Here is a 19,609-nt window from a genome sequence, read left to right on the forward strand (position 1 = left end):
GGCCACCTGTGAGTGTGGCCTTGTCACCATGGAGACCTGTCATCTGAGGGTGGTAGAGGAGCTGCAGCGCCAGCACCAGCAGGAGGTGGAGCGCCTCCTGCTGGAGAGAGACAGACTGTTGGAGGAGGAGAGCGCTGCCACTGCGACCGGTGAGTGCTGTTTTCCCTACTGACCACCAGAGGGCAGCACATGTGCTGTTCCAATAGTAACACCAAGAGTCACACCTGCAGCCCATCTGCTGACCAATCAGAGGCCTGACTCAGCCGAGGCTCTGTTCCTTGTTGTTTTTACGTGTGCGGTTCATTTTTCATGGCTTCAGCCTTTTGGATCTTGGATCGTTTCACCATTGTTGGACACCTGACTGCCTGTTGATGGGAGCAGTGGTGTGACCCTCCATCAGAGGACAGAGTGGGTGGGAGCAGGCCTCTCCTCTGCAGACCTGCAGAGGTTCTTCTATACCTCTTCTCTGCACCCCATCTCACAAAACAAGATGTGACCTAATCTGCTCGTTTTGAGGAACCCGACATGATCAGGGTTACCTTGGATTCACCTTCAATGAGGGCTTGCCCATCATAGAGGGTTGAACGTCATACTCCAGTTGATCAATGAGTTCAGGCTGGACAGCCCTTCCTGCAGCTGCAAGGCAAACTGACATCACTCACTCGCATTTGCAGAGGATGTCAGGCTGCACAGGCATCAGAGGGACATGGTCGGGTCTTCGTCCTCTGACTCCATGGACAGACAGAAACGTCGCCATGCGGATGGTTGTGTGTCACAGAGACAAGGTTATGACGGATGGGTTCAGGGACACTAGTGTGTAAAGGACTGATCCAAACACACACTTGTTCTACTCCGGTCAGGCAACACCTCAGTTATCTGCCACATCAGCTGCCAAGGAGGCACCAGGTCAGCACTGAAGCGGTCCAGAGATCTCCTGGAAGGGGTTCTCCTCACCGGTCCTCCTGGTGGACGATGTTCTTACCAGGGCAACACAACCAGACTCCCTCCGCCAGGCACCTGCTTCAGGAGAGTGGTCTCTTCAGCGACTTAGTGCTCAGGATCTGGGACCTGTTTGGTCGGGTAGCTCTGCTTGCATGGGGTCATCCTTGGTCCTTCTGTTCGCTTTCCCACCTTTCCTCTGATTTGGCCAACTCAGGTGTTGCTGGTAGCTCATTATTGGCCAGGATGGCCGTGGTTCCCACTGCTGCAGAGTCTGTCCCCTGGTGTCTGTCCCCTGGCGTCTGTCCCCTGGCGTCTGTCCCCTGGCGTCTGTCCCCTGGCGTCTGTCCCCTGGTGTCTGTCCCCTGGCGTCTGTCCCCTGGCGTCTTTCGTCCAGGAGGGATTTGTTGTCTCTGTTGGTGAAAATGATCCTCTGAGTCTCAGTGCTCAGGGTTCCTTGTGACGTTGCTGGTGTCTCAGCACTGCCCTCTGCTGGTCAGGAGGGATTCGTAGAAACAAAGTTACATTGGTAACTTTAGTTCCTCTGGACTGGAGTCCGACCAACAGAATCCGATCTAAAATGACCCGCCTCCACTTCCTGTTTGCTCAGCGATCGAAGCCATCAGGAAGGCCCACCACGCCGAGCTGCAGAGGGAGATCCAGAGGAGGAGCCAGTCGGAGAACTGCAACGGAAACTCACAGCTGGAGGAGATCCACAGGTACATGAGCCGGGCTGGTCGGGTTCAGAAACGTTCTCATGACTTCCTGAGCGTTAATCGGTGTGTGTTTCCAGGGAGGAGCTGGCCTCCTGCCAGCGGGAGCTGGACGTTTTGTCCCAGCAGTTCTCCCTGAAGTGTCTGGAGAACGGACACCTGGTCCAGGCTGCGGAGGCCGAGAGGAAGGCCTTGGGTCAGTGTCAGCAGGAGAACCGGGCCCTGCGGAGCCGCAACCAGGTGACGACCCGCTGGACTCAGCCGCTCACTGAGGCCTGCAAAGTAAAAGCACAAAAACTCCTGAATCCTCTGGTAAAATCTGAAGTCTTCAGGTCAGAACCGCGGTGGGCAGCTTTTCAGAAACGGAGCACAGAGAAGCTCCACCTCCGACTGATGGAGAAATAATCTGCTGGCAAAATTATGTTAGGGCCAGACTAGGAGATTATTTTAAAATGATGAGAATAACGTCACATGAGAATAGTCAGATTATATGAATAACTGCAATAATATAAGAAAAAAGTCATAATATTACGAGAATAAAGTAATAATGTAAAACATCTTGTGCAGTTCTACTTTAGTATCAGTTTCACTAATAAAGGGATAAAATCAGCATCGAATTATCAGCAGCAGAAATTGGAGATGATTTCACAATCAGCATGACGAGATCCTAAAGCTGCATCACAGCTCTGCATTTTACACAGCAGCAGCAGCTTTGCTCTGGTGGTCGTCCTTTAGGATTACTTTCTCATAACACGTCAACGTTTTTCTGGTTTCAGGAGCTGAGCCGTCACCTGGCGGCGGAGATCACCAGGCTGTGTTCGGTGGCCAAGCAGGAGCAGCTGCTGCTCGGCCAGAGCAGGGACGGCTACGAGATGGAGGTGAGCCGGGGTCAGGGGGCAAGCAAGGGGTCAGGGGGCGAGCCGGGGTCGGGGGGCGAGCCGGGGTCGGGGGGCGAGCAAGGGGTCAGGGGGCGAGCAAGGGGTCAGGGGGCGAGCAAGGGGTCAGGGGGCGAGCAAGGGGTCAGGGGGCGAGCCGGGGTCGGGGGGCGAGCCGGGGTCGGGGGCGAGCCGGGGTCGGGGGGCGAGCAAGGGGTCAGGGGGCGAGCCGGGGTCAGGGGTCAGGGGTCAGGGGGCGAGCAAGGGGTCAGGGGGTGAGCTGGGGTCAGGGGGCGAGCAAGGGGTCAGGGGGCGAGCAAGGGGTCAAGCAGGGGTCGGGGCGAGCCGGGGTCGGGGGGCGAGCCGGGGTCAGGGGTCAGGGGGCGAGCAAGGGGTCAGGGGGTGAGCCGGGGTCAGGGGGCGAGCAAGGGGTCAGGGGGCGAGCAAGGGGTCAGGGGGTGAGCAAGGGGTCGGGGGTCAGGGGGCGAGCAAGGGGTCGGGGTGAGCCGGGGTCGGGGGCGAGCAAGGGGTCAGGGGGTGAGCCGGGGTCAGGGGGCGAGCAAGGGGTCAGGGGGCGAGCAAGGGGTCAAGCAGGGGTCGGGGGCGAGCCGGGGTCAAGCAGGGGTCGGGGGCGAGCCGGGGTCAAGCAGGGGTCGGGGGCGAGCCGGGGTCAAGGGCGAGCAGGGGTCAGGGGGTCAGATCCTGTTTTTATAAATTTGTTCAATCGGCTCCAAAAGAATTTAAAAACTAGACGTCATCATTTTAATTCAGCAAATGTACAAAATAATTTTTTACTTCTGGATCAATAAATAAAATGTATTTCCCATAAAAAAACAAACACAAAATTTGCACCTTTATTTGCTTGATTTTAGTTTTATTTTATTTTCTTGGCCTGTGAAACAAAGTTTGGACGCTTCTGGTTTAGAGGAAAAATATTAATATGTCAGAATGGCCTAGTCAAAGTCCAGAACTAAATCCAGTTGAGATTTTGTGGTGAGATTTAATAAGCTGCTGTTCAGTTGCTGTCCATCCAACAGAGTAAATATATTTTCCTTTCTCTGCGAGCGCTCTGCCTGTCTGTGATAAAACAGAATCAGCCGGATCTTCTTCCTGTCCAGATCACGCTGCGAGTTCAGGAGGCCGAGGTTCAGAGTCTGAAACAGGAAGTGGCGTCTCTGAAGGACCAGCTGCAGGCGGCGGTGAAGGTCGGCGTCCTGCACCTTACATCGTTCTGGTTTAAAAAACTACCATCAGAAACTGATTTCTGTTTCAACGCAGGACAAGAGGAACGCAGCAAAGAAGTACCAGGATGTTCAGACGGAGCTGAGCTTCAGCAGAGCCAGAGCCGAGCGAGAGGCAGAGGAGCTGAGGGAAAACCTGAGGCTGGCGCACCGGGCGCTGGAGGAGGCCTCCGCCTGACCTGCAGGATGACCTTCAGCCTCCAGGACGACCTTCATCCTACAGGATGACCTTCATCCTCCAGGATGACCTTCAGCCTCCAGGACGACCTTCATCCTACAGGATGACCTTCATCCTCTACAGGACGACCTTCATCCTCCAGGATGACCTTCATCCTCCAGGACGACCTTCATCCTACAGGATGACCTTCATCCTCTACAGGACGACCTTCATCCTCCAGGACGACCTTCAGCCTCCAGGACGACCTTCATCCTACAGGATGACCTTCATCCTCTACAGGACGACCTTCATCCTCCAGGACGACCTTCAGCCTCCAGGACGACCTTCATCCTCCAGGACGACCTTCATCCTACAGGACGACCTTCAGCCTCCAGGACGACCTTCAGCCTCCAGGACGACCTTCATCCTCCAGGACGACCTTCATCCTACAGGATGACCTTCATCCTCTACAGGACGACCTTCATCCTCCAGGACGACCTTCATCCTACAGGATGACCTTCATCCTCTACAGGACGACCTTCATCCTCCAGGATGACCTTCAGCCTCCAGGACGACCTTCAGCCTCCAGGATGACCTTCATCCTCCAGGATGACCTTCATCCTACAGGACGACCTTCAGCCTCCAGGATGACCTTCATCCTCCAGGACGACCTTCAGCCTCCAGGACGACCTTCATCCTCCAGGACGACCTTCATCCTACAGGACGACCTTCAGCCTCCAGGACGACCTTCATCCTCCAGGATGACCTTCATCCTCCAGGACGACCTTCATCCTACAGGACGACCTTCATCCTACAGGATGACCTTCATCCTCCAGGACGACCTTCAGCCTCCAGGACGACCTTCATCCTCCAGGACGACCTTCATCCTACAGGATGACCTTCATCCTCTACAGGACGACCTTCATCCTCCAGGATGACCTTCAGCCTCCAGGACGACCTTCAGCCTCCAGGATGACCTTCATCCTCCAGGATGACCTTCATCCCACAGGACGACCTTCAGCCTCCAGGATGACCTTCATCCTCCAGGACGACCTTCAGCCTCCAGGACGACCTTCATCCTCCAGGACGACCTTCATCCTACAGGACGACCTTCAGCCTCCAGGACGACCTTCAGCCTCCAGGACGACCTTCATCCTCCAGGATGACCTTCATCCTCCAGGACGACCTTCATCCTCCAGGACGACCTTCATCCTACAGGACGACCTTCATCCTACAGGATGACCTTCATCCTCCAGGACGACCTTCATCCTCCAGGACGACCTTCATCCTACAGGACGACCTTCATCCTACAGGATGACCTTCATCCTCCAGGATGACCTTCAGCCTCCAGGACGACCTTCATCCTCCAGGATGACCTTCATCCTACAGGACGACCTTCAGCCTCCAGGATGACCTTCATCCTCCAGGACGACCTTCAGCCTCCAGGATGACCTTCATCCTCCAGGACGACCTTCAGCCTGACCTCCAGGATGACCTATTAACTCTGTCTGAAGACAACAGGGCATAAATTCTGTCATATTTTATATGACCAATACATTTCTTTAAAGTAACTATTTTTTTTTAAATATAACTCATTTAATTTATTTTTATAACTTTAATATATTGTTTTTTACTGAACGCACCTTGCTCAATAAACACTCAGTATATTTTTGTTTGTGCTAATTTAAAAATATATTTTTGGGGCTCCAAGTTGTTCTTTTTGCTGTAATTAAAATATTTCTATTTTCCAGAAATAAACTAAAAACATCTGTTTTTATTTTTTTATTAAATGTGTCTTGCAGGCTGAAGCCACATATAGTGATACATTTGGTTTTTAAGTAAATGTTTCTGTTGGTTGAGTTTTTTGTAAAATTCAGTTTGAAAGCAGAACATCTAGAGGATTCAGGTATCAGGTAAATATGTCACACAAATTAATTTAATAGGAAAATAAATATCCTAGCACTTAATATGGAATTTACTGATTTTTAGCAACAATAGATTTATTTAAAAAACATAATACTAAGAAGTTATCCTGACAAATAGCTGAGCAGTAACCAAAGTTCCTCAAAATAATACAAGGATATATTTAAATCACTCAGATTATGTCAGCTAAAAAAACCGAAAGAAATGTCCCAAAAATTCATAAAAAATTCAATTAATTTTTATCGGAATGTTGTCCACGATAGAGTCCCATATCCTCAATAAAACAACGTGCTGGAAATACTCCCCAATTTCAATCCAAAATGAAAAATCAAAAACGACAAAAGCCCCAAAACAGATGAGAAAAATGGTGGCGCCACCAAAAACCCGCAAAAAGAGAAATAAGCTCCAGATCTCACCGGGAGCGTCTTTCTTCCTCCTCTCGCACCGGGCCGCGTTTCCTGGGCGCCATGTGGCGCCGAGCCGTTTATGTCTCTTCTTTCGGTTTTTTACTTGTTCCAAACATTCATAAAGGGAAATCTCCGTTGCACAGATGGCGCCCCTTTTTATTTGGTTGTCACAACCACACCTGGAACCAGCGTGATGCTGCGCGGAAACCAGCTTTAAACTGGAAACTTTGGAAAATCCAACAATCAAGTGACTGAAACTGTCCTAAAAAAACAGTCTGATAATTTATTTAGTCAAAAGAAAACAAACATAGAGGTTATGTTGCAATTTATTTGCATTAATTTTATTTTGTAAGCAAAATGTTTTCAAATTCATCCTCAAACTGCAGATATTGGATTTTATTTTTACTGTGGATTTTAGGGAGTTAAAGATAATTAACTGCTGCAATTATATTTAACTGTGGGTAAAGAGAATGGATGGATTGATGGTGTTTAAAAAGTTGGATTATTTTTTAACTTTTCATCAATGATATTAGAAATATTGGAATATCTTCTGCAGTCAATATCCTTTTCACTCTGGTTTTATAAAAAAAGATTAGTATAATTTCATAATTTTTCACAATATATCCATTTATTATCAAGAAGATGATTATATTTATTTAAGAGGTAGTTTAGGAGAATATCTCCTATTTTCCTCTATTTCTGATCTTTTAAAACCACTGCGGAAGTCAAGTGTAGCAAAAAATAATTTTTTTGTGACATTAAACGCTATTATTGAATACATTTTAAATAAATATTACTAGTAAATAATAAATATAATGCATAAAATATAATCCGTTTATAATTATTCTCTCAAAGCTTTTATTTTGAAGGAGCGCGCTTCTCTTCCGGTGTGTCGGACATAAAACCGCTAATTGACTGTTGGAATATGGTGTCCATGATGACAACTTGAAAATCCCAATTGCAGTCAGAGGCGATAGTACCTGCTGGAACCAGTTCGGTGAGAATGAAAGCGGGTTCGGCTCGGTTCGGGAGCCGCCTGGCGGGGTAGCGCCCTCCCGGCCGCCTGGCTAGCATGAACTGTGGCGGCCGCCGCTTTTGTTTACATCCAGTCCAGATGATGGTGATGATGGGCCCGGAGAGGCGTGTTGGCTAACCCCGCTACTCGCGCTGCTTCCAGGGAAGGTGTCATCGGGGAACCCGCTGTGTTCAGACCGGGTCGGTCCGTCCAAACCGCCGCCGCCTGAAGGGTGAGCTGACCGACGTCACTAACCGTAACTGGCCGCTTTTACGCAGCTGTTGACGGGAAAGCTACTGACCAGGCCTACCTGTTAAAAACATTGCTGACTTTTAAACATCATTTCTAACCTGAAAACATGTTGTCTTTGTTTAAAATAGAAAACAAAGTAAATAAAAAATAAACGCAAAACCATACAAACATTAATGATACTTTTAAATTAAGTAGATGTAATCTAAGCTAAATTGTAAATGGTTTTATTTACTAAATCTAAATACTTTATTGTCCTCAAAAACTAACCATGGGCCCTTACTACAAATCTGCATATTATTAAAGTAAATTATTTAATCCAAAAAGGGAAATACATACTTTATATAACGGTACATGTGATTATTATACGAGATGAAATAACTAGTTTCTGTCGATTTTACTGTAACAAAAACCCAGAAAGGAAGTTTCTCAGAAAATTAGAATAATATCCTAATTATTATTATTTTTTAAATACAAAAATATTATGATGTGAAATAGATGGTGATGAAACCTTAACATCAGAAGATGGTCATTAACATCCTCCACAAGAAAGGTAAGTCACAATTAGGCCTGTTGCAATCAGCAATAAAATAATTAATCACCTGATAAATTAAAACAAACTCAGTAATTTCCATTTGCATGATTTACTGTTTTTCTACCAAAAACTGGATGATAAAAGTCTCCAGTTTGGTGTTTGGTCTCAACCAGCCCTTCTATAGAGATTTCATAATTCATTTTATTCGTTGTTTCTGTTTTGTTTCTTTATTTTGGATATTTAAAATGTCTTCCAGTTCCAGTGTTAAATGTTCTTTAGAAATTAAAGTTTATTGATATTTGAGTTTGTGTTCTTGCATTGATGTATCATTAGAATTATATTACTTTGAAATGATCTCAAAATAACAATATTATCATTGATTGCAATAACTTCAGTTAATTGTCCAGCAAAATTTGCTATTGTGACAGGAGTAGTCACAAGAGGTTGTTGTGTTGCTAAATAAGCTGGTTGTTGGGAGAAAGTTGAGTGGAAGAAAAAACATGCAATATTGCTTCTGTTGAAATAAAAAAAAGTGATATCATGACAAGGAAGCTGCACGAAGTTTCACCATCATATAGCACCTTGTGCATGCTAAGAGGAAGAATGGAGGTTCAGATCCAGTGACCATTAGAACCACCTTACCGGATAAAACAGCAGAAATATTTGAGTAAATTGGGAAGATGGCCCCACATGACGACCTACTCAGTAAAAGCAGCAACAACTTCATGTGCCAGAGAATGACCAGGAGAAGCCATCCTGGGAGAGAAATACTCTGCCGACGACGTGGCTTATGGCAACGAGAGGGCTGGACGGAAAGACGGACTGATGATGGCAGCACAGGAAGAGGCATTCAGCTCAAGAGCTGCAGAGGTCAAGGGTCAACCTGACAGGACCCATCATTGAGAAAGTTAAGCAGATAGCTGCTGGGTGTAAGAGACCCGAAGGAACGTCATAACCAGGTGACAGGTGGGGCGCCCCAAAGGGCTGAGGAGCCTCCTGGAGTCTGACTGATCCAACTCTGAACATTATCAGGTCGGTGTGGCAGAGAAACGGCTTGATGTGAAAACCGTTTCCTGCCGAGCAGGTTCCTGTACGTCCACACTGAGTCCGCCTCCCTGCGCGGCGTGACGTACGCCCAGGTGTGTGGGGGCCTTCATCCTTTCTCTAAGGCGGAGTCCAGCCATTTCAGCCGCTTGTTTCCAAGATTTTGTTCTTTGAGTCATGATCTCATGGCCATAGGTAAGATTCTGAACTTGGTATGTGTGGTTTGGCACAGTAGACGCATTGAAAGAGAAATCTCTAAAATCAAAATGGCAGCACAACTTGTTACATCTGTGAACTGTGGGACTTCTGGAAGAATTTAATTGGGAAAGCCGAGACCGATGTAGAAATGTTTTCCAGTATTCCCACTCTGTCCTCGTCCTTCATGTCCGTTTACAGTGTCACTAAATAGAGTATCCACTAAAACCATTTGACCCCTTTAATGGTTCCTCTTGTTTTGCAGTGATGGACGTGTCCTCTCAGGACCCACCTCTCATGGCCATGGACCTATCGAAGAGCTACACTCCGCTGACCCGCAGCCGCACCGAAGCCACAGACCTGGCTAAAAAGCCTGAGTGGTACCATCGACGGCCGGCGAACTGCAGCACAGACGGTACCTCTGCGTACAGATCCTCGTCCTCCTACAGCCCGCTCTCCCAGCAGGGGGTCCCTGTCCGCTGCAGAGACATGGAGCAGGGCCCAGAGTCTCTGGGCAGCTACATAAGCTCTACTGTGGCTCCGGGTCTGGATCTTTTTCACAGCAGAACACATGGCAACCTGTGGCACGGTGGTTACTACGGAGCCGACCAAACTGGGGGTCCGGTTCCCGAAAGCAGCGGCGCAGAGGAGAGCGACAGCGGCTCTGACGTCATCTTCCTGGTTTCTTCCGCGAAGGAGCCTCTGCTGTGTGGCTCTTTCATCCAGGACAGCGTGAGGCACATCGTGGAGCCCGTTTCCCCTGCCATGTCCTCGTTGGACGAAGGACGAGGTTGCTATCTCCTACCTCAGCCCATGAGCTCTCCGAGTGCCGACAGCTCGTACTCGGAGGACTCGTCGGACAGTTCAGTAGACATTCCAGTGCATCATGCCAGACCCGTAGTCCTCCTTTCAGACCTCAACACCGTTTACGGACACCCTGGTGAATCGGTCGCGGATGCTTCAAGTGACGACAGCGACGTCATTGAAGTTTCTGTCACGAACCGTAAGAAGGAAAGGCAATGCTACAAGAAAAGTCCGCCTAAAATAAAGAGTGAGGGGGAAAGAGCGTCATCTAGAGAGGTGCGGCGTAGTTCCAGAGTAAAAAAATCTGAGTCAGACATGCCTCGGTTAGCCTGCGCCGTGTCACGGCATAGCTTGAGAAGACGCGTCAAAAACGACGCAGTGGGTATTTATAACGAAAGCAGTGACTCTGAGGACTTGATCGAGTACGCTCTGAAGTTTTCCAGCTCTGAAGAATCCGTCTCGCAGCCAAACCTTCCACAGAAAGCGAGCAGCCATTCAAAGGAATCCACCGGGAACGTCCAAACTGACAGGAAGTCTCCTCCGAAGGAAGCTCAATTCACAAAACTAATAAATTACAAACGAAAAAAGACTCTCAGTCTTCCTAAAACTAGAAAGGTTCAAAAAGCAAAGCAGAAGCCGATCTGCAGCATCGCCCCAGCGGAGCAACAGACGGTTTCTGACAGTCAGGCCACAGCAGGGAAAAAACAGGTTGCGAGGCGAAAAAGGAAAAGGCGCCCACAGACTGGGCCTTCTGCGCTGTTTTCTCCCAGAGAACCTGAAATCCTGCTCAAATATGCAAAGTCCAAGTATAAAAAGGACAGAAAACCTGCCAGCTTCTGCCCATTTGTCCACATGGAGCAGCAGCTGTGCAGGGTGGTCAACTACCAGGACGACGAGGGGACGATTCCCAGCAGCAAAGGATGGAAGACCGTCTCCAAATCCGTGTCTGGGTTTGTCCCCTGCACGTCCTGCTTCCAGCTGGGTCGGCCCAGCTCAGACGGCGGCGGTCCGGACCAGCTGCTCTGCTGCCTGTGTGGGTGGACGGCCAACACCATGGGCCTCGGCGACCTCCACGGCCCCTACTGTCCCGCCGTCTCTTCTATAGATGGTCAGACGTGCAGAACTGATCAGAACGACGACCTGCAGAAACTCTCCAATGGCCATTTGCCAAACTCCTCTGAGGACGACTGCACTCCTGATAAAACTTTGCTCAGAAGTGAGAAAGTCTCTCCCACTAAGGTGCCTCTTCGTCTATGCGAGTGCTGGATCCACGAGGACTGCGGCATCTGGTCCGCCGGCGTCTTCCTAGTCCGGGGAAAGCTGTACGGCCTGGAGGAGGCCGCCCAGATCGCACAGGAAACGGTGAGTGACTTCCTGTTTGGATCGGTGTGTTTGATTATCGGTGCATTTAGCTTCAGCTTTAGCTGTGGATGGACTCCACACAGAGCAGCAGGGCTGATGTTTCCTCTGCTGCTGTGAGGCTGAAACTGCTGGTGGAGCAGCAGAAACCTCCCACAGTGATGGAGGGAAATTCTGCAGAGTCAGGGAAACGGGTCGGTGTGGAAGTGGAACCGATATGGTGGTGAGAAACTGGGGCTGCACAGGAACAGGAAGTGATGTCATCGAGACATTATCGGTGAATTATGGGGATGTGATTGATTATGGCTAACTTGTATTTTCCTCACTCTTTGTTTTCCATCATCATTACTCTGAACTCTTCGGATCCATCTGAACGTCTGGATTCCTGCAGCTTGTTCAGGTTTCATGGAACATTTTTGATCTGATTGGTCTGTAGATCTGCTCCAGCTGTGGTCAGCCTGGGGCCATAATGGGATGTTTCCAGAAGGGCTGCCTGAGGAATTATCACTACCCATGTGCCCTTCAGTCAGGTAAACCGGGTTTAAAGGTTTTATTTATTGATTATTGAATGAAACCTTTACTGATTGGTTGTGGTGAACAGCTCTGATCAGCGTTCCTCCATCTTGATTCTCTTTCAGGCGCCGTGCTCAACGAAGAAAACTTCTCCATGAGATGTCCAGAGCACAAGGTGAGCACAGGACGGGGAGCATCCAACCCTTTAACCATCCAACCCTTTAACCATCCAACCCATTAACCATCCAACCCTTTAACCATCCAACCCATTAACCATCCAACCCTTTAACCATCCAACCCATTAACCATCCAACCCTTTAACCATCCAACCCTTTAACCATCCAACCCTTTAACCATCCAACCCTTTGACCATCCAACCCATTAACCATCCAACCCTTTAACCATCCAACCCTTTAACCAACCCATTAACCATCCAACCCATTAACCATCCAACCCTTTAACCATCCAACCCTTTAACCATCCAACCCTTTAACCATCCAACCCATTAACCATCCAACCCATTAACCATCCAACCCTTTGACCATCCAACCCTTTGACCATCCAACCCTTTAACCATCCAACCCTTTAACCATCCAACCCTTTAACCATCCAACCCATTAACCATCCAACCCTTTAACCATCCAACCCTTTAACCAACCCATTAACCATCCAACCCATTAACCATCCAACCCTTTAACTATCCAACCCATTAACCAAACCATTAACCATCCAACCCATTAGCCATCCAACCCATTAGCCATCCAACCCTTTAACCAATCCATTAACCATCCAACCCTTTAACCAACCCATTAACCATCCAACCCATTAGCCATCCAACCCATTAACCATCCAACCCTTTAACCATCCAACCCATTAGCCATCCAACCCATTAGCCATCCAACCCATTAACCATCCAACCCATTAACCATCCAACCCATTAGCCATCCAACCCATTAGCCATCCAACCCATTAACCATCCAACCCATTAACCATCCAACCCTTTAACCATCCAACCCATTAACCAAACCATTAACCATCCAACCCATTAGCCATCCAACCCATTAGCCATCCAACCCATTAACCATCCAACCCATTAACCATCCAACCCTTTAACCATCCAACCCATTAACCATCCAACCCTTTAACCAACCCATTAGCCATCCAACCCATTAGCCATCCAACCCTTTAACCATCCAACCCATTAACCATCCAACCCATTAACCATCCAACCCATTAGCCATCCAACCCTTTAACCATCCAACCCTTTAGCCATCCAACCCATTAACCATCCAACCCTTTAGCCATCCAACCCATTAGCCATCCAACCCATTAGCCATCCAACCCTTTAACCATCCAACCCATTAACCATCCAACCCTTTAACCATCCAACCCATTAACCATCCAACCCTTTAACCATCCAACCCTTTAACCATCCAACCCATTAGCCATCCAACCCATTAGCCATCCAACCCTTTAACCATCCAACCCATTAGCCATCCAACCCATTAGCCATCCAACCCTTTAACCATCCAACCCATTAGCCATCCAGCCATCGAACCCTTTAACCATCCGACCCTTTAACCAACCCATTAGCCATCCAACCCTTTAACCATCCAACCCATTAGCCATCCAACCCATTAGCCATCCAGCCATCCACTCACACACACGCACACACATGCATACAGACATTCAGAATGAAGTCTGATCCTGATAAGGATATTTTAGTTTGTGTTAACGCTGTTCTGACTGCAGCTGGTCCGGTTCTTAGAACCGCCTGTAACAGGGTCCATTTGAAGGTTCTGCTTCCCACAGTTCAGTACTGGCAGAGGAAATTCCTCTGTTGTGTAACTGACTGAGCACACGGCTTTTAGTGAAGACAGTAAATGACCTGATGACTTTCATCTGGTTCTGCTCTGAAAAATGTTAATTTCTGATATTTCTTTTTTTGTAAATCAACCAGAATAAAACGTTCCCACTTGCAGCCAGACAAGACAAGAGATGACAGTGACGACGTGCAGCGCCTTGAAGGTTTGGAGGTTTGTCCTCTTCCAGTTTGTATCCACTGATAACATACAGAAACATAGAAGTAGTTTCCCCCCAAAATCAGGCTGCTGACGGTGCAGCTGCTTAAAGTTCATGATGTTCATGTGACTGCAGTTCCTCGTGTTAACACAAGGGGGCAGCATCGGATCACTGACCAGAGAACTGAGACGCTCTGCTGAGGAAGACATTCAGAAAACCTGAAGCACTGCAGGTTCCTGACATGGAGTCGAGTTTTATGTAATCTGTAATCTGAAATGTAATCCTAACTTCTCTGGTTCTGACATGCTGGTCGTCATGGAGACCAAATCAACTCACTTCGTTCATCACAACAGACGACATCTGAAGAGTCCAGAAGTTATCTTCATTAATTTTCAGTCACCTGCTTCCTGAGACCTTCTGATGTTTCTGCTTCCTGCTTCAGATCTTTAGTATAATTTCTGTTTTATTTTTTATTTTATTGTTTTATTTCCTCTGATCTAACTCTGAGTTTGAAACGTTTTCTGAGTTTTATTCTTTAACAAGTAACGGCATCATCTGCTGTTTTACTGTAAATAAAACATCTAACAGGTTTTCCATCCATTACTGTAACGGCCTAGTTCATACACCAGATGTTAATCATCCCGGCGCTCCTCTGACTCGTCTGTATCGTCTCCTGTTCCAGAATGCTCCACCGATCTCCTCAGGGCACGGCGGCGGCCATGACGGTGGGAGTGGCTGCAGCTTCACCTCAGTGTTCTGAGGAACCGGAGCGGCGGCGGCGTTTCAGGCCAGGCGAAGCCGCTTCGCCTGTCATGACTGAATCAGGGTCCACTTTATTTATTTCTGGATATTTTGACTTTTGTTCGGTTCCTCTGGTTCCTTTTTGCTCTCCGTTTCTCTCCGGGGTGAACCGGCTGCGTTTGGACATCCTCACTTCAACTAGCTGCTAAAACCAGTTTATTATTTGAACGTAGGTATTATATCAGAGTTTTATTGATCTCTTGGATAACAGGCCACTTTTCTACAAGTTTTTGTACGACTTTTTTAATCCTTCTAGTGATTTGTCGTGTTCGTTTTCCTCCTTGATGCATGCACAGCTCATATTTGCTACAATGCACTTTATTACAATTTTCTATCAGTTATTTAAATCCTTTCATTTGTCAAATTATTTAAATCTGACAAAGCTGCACTAAGCTACAGTTAAACTGTAAAACTACATAGTTAATGTCTAAACCTGGAATATAACTTCAGGCCTTTTGGCTTTCATTCTTAATGATGATTTTATTTTTATTTTATTGGATGAATCTTAACGAGTTTATTGGCTGGTTGCTGTGTGAACCTGCGGATCCCGTTGGGACGTGGAGGATTGTTTTCCTGTTGTCCTCATCAGTTCATGTGGCATAAATTAATTCTGAAAGTCTTTCTTACCATCGTACTTTCTGCTTCGAGGTTTTCCTAAGGTTTATCCTTGTATCTCGTTGTGAGATATCTGAAGTTTTATAACTTTTTCTTTAGGATAGAAATTCTCCACAAACCTTTGTGCAAAAGCAAAACAAGTCAAACGTCGGCTTTCCAGCTCTAAGATGTAAACAAACTTTCCATAAGAATGAAGAAAAAATTCACTTTACTATTTATTTCCACGCGGTTCTGAAGTCATCTGACCGTTTTGTGTTGGTCTGGTAGTTAAAGGGAAAGTTTCCATCGAAACCTTCACAATCAGACATAAACATGCAGTGAATAAATCGAGTTTCTATTGAGTTTTTGCACCAAATAGTTGATAACAAACGCTGAGGCTCTTTCTTTGTCTATATTTGAAATGTTAAATTGACATTTGTGACTCTATACAAAGTAGACCAGGATGTATTTGCTTATTGCGAGGGAACCCAAAAGAAAAAATCCTTCATGTCCCTCAGGGGCCTCCGTACGAAGTGATTTTATTTAATCTGTTTAAACAGAAAAAGTCCTTGATTTAAAGGTGAGGTCGTTCAGGTTGGTGCATTTTGATTGTCTTCAGGATTTAAACACCCCTTCACCTCTTGACTAAACAGCAATTTTAGTCACTAATTATATTTTTTCATAACAATTTAGATTAATTTTGCAGGGTTGGAAATGAACAGTTTGTGTTTGTTGGAAGCGGCGACAGAGGTTCTACTGATGTAGCTTTGCCTCATTAGGCTCCACTGCCAGGGAGTACGATACTGACTGTTGATCACTATTCTGTAGAACCCCAATTCAGATAAAACCCAAACAATCCATTTAAAACCAGACTGATCCTTTTTGCCTCTTAAAAAGTTCAAACTTGATGATAATCTACCTTCACATTCCGGCACACATAAAAAGCTTTTCCATAAATAATCCTGATTCTAAACATTCAACTTCCTAAGTGTTTATTTTGATATTTAAGGGTTGATGATGGCAGTTTCTAGGGTGACTAAAATATCTGAACTGCCTCCCTGGAAACCAGTTGCTGCTGTTGCTAAGCAGCAGGAGGCCAGTAATTAACGTCCTGTTGTTTTCTGGACCCTTCGTCTCCCGCCTCTCACTCTGCAAACGGCAGGAAATAAAAGTGAAAGCAGCTGGAAGCTGAACAGAGCTGCTGTGATTTGACTGAACCGTCTGTTGGACCCGGAGTTGATCCATCGCTGTTTCAGGTTAAACTGATTTAAATAAAGGGATGTTTAACATAAATGCTTTTTAGTTGGATTCATTTCTGCACTTTCCGTTATTTGAGAATAAAAATGAATGTTATTTAATAAAAATAAGAGAATCTGTTTCCTTGTCATAGAATGTTAAGATGTATGAATGATTATTTTCACTTTCTGTGACGTTTGTTTAGGTCTGTTTCTCTCGCTAGAGCTAGCCTAGCATGTTTAATTTGGTTGCATTTACCCAGAATGCCCTGCGGTGTAGTCCACTTCCTGCTTTTGGAGCGGTTTCCGGTCCGCTTGGCGTTCAAATCCAACCAGAGTTCAGTTCAACTGAACCGAGACGGGTTGTTATAATGACATAATAATGAAAGTTCATCCGTTCAAACTTGACTTTAGTGCTGAACACTTAATACTGGAACTGGAAGATACTTTAAATATCCAAAATAAAAACACGACCAAAGAAAAGGAAATAAAAATCACAACTGAAACTACAAATAAATATCGAATATTGGGAAATGATCCTTAAAGCATTTTAATTATCATAATGGAAATGATTGATTTATTTTAATTTAATGTGATCGATAATTTGCTTGTTGCTCAGATGAAACTCTGATGTTTGGACTTCAGTCGCCTCATTTTATGATTTCCATCTTTTTCATTCAGTTTCTTCACTAAATTGTTCTGGGATTTGGTCTGAGGAGGAGCGTAGGATTACAAATCCTTTTGGGATTGAGATTTTGTTGGTTTCTTAATATTTTGGGATTTTGCTTTCTGTTGGGAATCCAGATTCTCTGGTTCTGTCTCTCTACAGTGGCAGGTTCTTCTGGTTTTGCTGTAATCTGACCCAATCTTTTTCTGGTTTTCATCTCTTAGATTTTCATCTGTTCTGGATTTATTGACTGTATTTCTAAAGTCCGAATGAAACCAGGATTCTTGTTCTGCTGACTAAGCAAATTCTCGTCACATTAGGCTCTGATTCATCTGAATATTGGCCAATAACATCTTCTTTCTATAAAACCATATAAACTTATTAAAGCTCATTTTTGTTGAAGCAGCAGCAGGCAGCATGTTGACCACCGTCTGCTCAGCAGAAAAACATCGACGTCTCTGCTGGACGAAACCCGAGAGCCTCAGAGGAACTCGCTGCTGCAGCTGCAGCTCTGGTTGCTACTGAACATGCAGCGTTGCTGCAGGTTGCTGCTGAACATGCAGCGTTGCTGCAGGTTGCTGCTGAACATGCAGCGTTGCTGCAGGTTGCTGCTGAACATGCAGCGTTGCTGCAGGTTGCTGCTGAACATGCAGCGTTGCTGCAGGTTGCTGCTGAACATGCAGCGTTGCTGCAGGTTGCTGCTGAACTTGCAGCGTTGCTGCAGGTTCCTGCTGAACTTGCAGCGTTGCTGCAGGTTGCTGCTGAACATGCAGCGTTGCTGCAGGTTGCTGCTGAACTTGCAGCGTTGCTGCAGGTTGCTGCTGAACTTGCAGCGTTGCTGCAGGTTGCTGCTGAACTTGCAGCGTTGCTGCAGGTTCCTGCTGAACATGCAGCGTTGCTGCAGGTTCCTGCTGAACATGCAGCGTTGCTGCAGGTTGCTGCTGAACTTGCAGCGTTGCTGCAGGTTGCTGCTGAACTTGCAGCGTTGCTGCAGGTTGCTGCTGAACTTGCAGCGTTGCTGCAGGTTGCTGCTGAACATGCAGCGTTGCTGCAGGTTGCTGCTGAACTTGCAGCGTTGCTGCAGGTTGCTGCTGAACTTGCAGCGTTGCTGCAGGTTGCTGCTGAACATGCAGCGTTGCTGCAGGTTGCTGCTGAACATGCAGCGTTGCTGCAGGTTGCTGCTGAACTTGCAGCGTTGCTGCAGGTTGCTGCTGAACTTGCAGCGTTGCTGCAGGTTGCTGCTGTTTGCGCCACCTGCTGGGGGTTTTACATAATTCAGCCTCCAGTCAGGTGATGAAGCTGCTCATTTAAAGTCCAGTCCTTCAGTTTGAAGCTCATTAATGTGACCAACGTAACGATTCATTCCTTCCCGTCTGGTTTTGATTCACTCGTTCACTTCCTGACCTGGAAGTGAACGAGTGAATCCATTCATCTTTATATTTGCTTGAAAAATAATGAAAACCTAAAATCATCTTCCAGTGAAACTCCAGTGGTTCTGCTGCGGATCGTTTCATTGTTCATGAGTCTGTGGCCTGTTGGTGGCGCTGTGTCTGCTCCAGCTGAAGAACTTTGATTTCATTTCTGCTTCAACCCAAAACGATGGAAACCAGAAAATATTCATCTGCTGCCGGTTCAGCATCGAACCGCTGAGCAACAAGTCGCAGTTCACTGGGATTTTAACAAGTTCATTTCAAATACTAACAGATTTTAACATGTTAAAATAAGTTTAATGCAATTCATCTTTAACATTGATGAGCATTTAGTTTTTGTTTGACAACCAGGACTGCTTGTTTATTTCAGAGTAAAACTGGAGAAAAGAGTTTTGATTATTTGTTCTCATCTCAGATGTGAACTGCAGCTGAGAATATTATAGCCGACTAGTTTTACTTATTCCAGATTCATGACATTTTAAAGCTTTTATTTCTTGTAATTTTTATGATTATGGCTCGCAAATGACAAAAACTCAAAGTTCAGTCTCACGAAATTTTAATAAATAATTAAACATTTAAATTTTGGTCTATAGCCTGAGTTGGTTCTGCAGCCTCTGGCTCTGAGGCGTTCGGGTTCTTCTGGACCTCCAGCTGATCTGCATCGTTGGTTTTGGTGTCTCTGATCTTCGTTTTAATCTCCAGTGATTCCCTGTGGGGTCAAAGGTCAGGGCATCCAAACACAACAGTGACTGAAGAAGCTTTTGATGCCAAATCCTGCTGGAAAATAAAATCAGTATCTCCCTGTTTTTAATGCACCTATTCAGATCATAAGTTTTCCTTCCACTGAACTTTCTGTAAATCTGATTGGATGCAGAACTCAATTAGCTGATT

General features: G+C 46.4%; 2 protein-coding genes across 3 annotated transcripts in view; both read left to right on the plus strand.

Moving 5' to 3' along the window:
* Positions 1-5,698, plus strand: part of LOC106927110 (uncharacterized) — a 32,857-nt gene extending 27,159 nt beyond the window's left edge. Inside the window, exons 17-22 of the mRNA XM_088007801.1 lie at positions 2-149; positions 1,550-1,658; positions 1,733-1,892; positions 2,429-2,530; positions 3,646-3,732; positions 3,806-5,698. Of these exons, the coding sequence (XP_087863927.1) occupies positions 2-149; positions 1,550-1,658; positions 1,733-1,892; positions 2,429-2,530; positions 3,646-3,732; positions 3,806-3,946 (747 nt within the window). The 3' untranslated portion in view covers positions 3,947-5,698. The remainder of the gene's footprint in view (position 1; positions 150-1,549; positions 1,659-1,732; positions 1,893-2,428; positions 2,531-3,645; positions 3,733-3,805) is intronic.
* A 1,438-nt stretch (positions 5,699-7,136) lies between these two features.
* On the plus strand, positions 7,137-16,679 carry LOC106920897 (uncharacterized). 2 transcript variants are annotated; one of them, XM_088007803.1, is made up of 6 exons: positions 7,137-7,502; positions 9,559-11,459; positions 11,893-11,986; positions 12,095-12,144; positions 13,930-14,005; positions 14,674-16,679. In XM_088007803.1, exons 2-5 carry the CDS (start codon positions 9,561-9,563, stop codon positions 13,969-13,971), a joined length of 2,085 nt encoding a protein of 694 aa, XP_087863929.1. In that variant the 5' UTR covers positions 7,137-7,502; positions 9,559-9,560; the 3' UTR covers positions 13,972-14,005; positions 14,674-16,679. The 2 variants fall into 2 exon arrangements, with proteins under 2 accessions (XP_087863929.1, XP_087863928.1); XM_088007802.1 differs by lacking the exon at positions 7,137-7,502 and adding an exon at positions 7,543-8,072.
* The last annotated feature ends 2,930 nt before the right edge of the window (positions 16,680-19,609 follow it).

Source organism: Poecilia mexicana, unplaced genomic scaffold (assembly GCF_051168715.1).
Source record: "Poecilia mexicana isolate PSO_F unplaced genomic scaffold, ASM5116871v1 scaffold_8, whole genome shotgun sequence".
NCBI classification, from domain to species: Eukaryota; Metazoa; Chordata; class Actinopteri; order Cyprinodontiformes; family Poeciliidae; genus Poecilia; species Poecilia mexicana.

Coding starts and splice junctions, on each gene's coding strand:
- LOC106920897 (XM_088007802.1), top strand. CDS start 8,045: ATGGTCATTAACATCCTCCACAAGAAAG. Junction 11,460..11,892: donor CCCAGATCGCACAGGAAACG/GTGAGTGACTTC, acceptor ATTGGTCTGTAG/ATCTGCTCCAGCTGTGGTCA. Junction 12,145..13,929: donor TGAGATGTCCAGAGCACAAG/GTGAGCACAGGA, acceptor TAAATCAACCAG/AATAAAACGTTCCCACTTGC.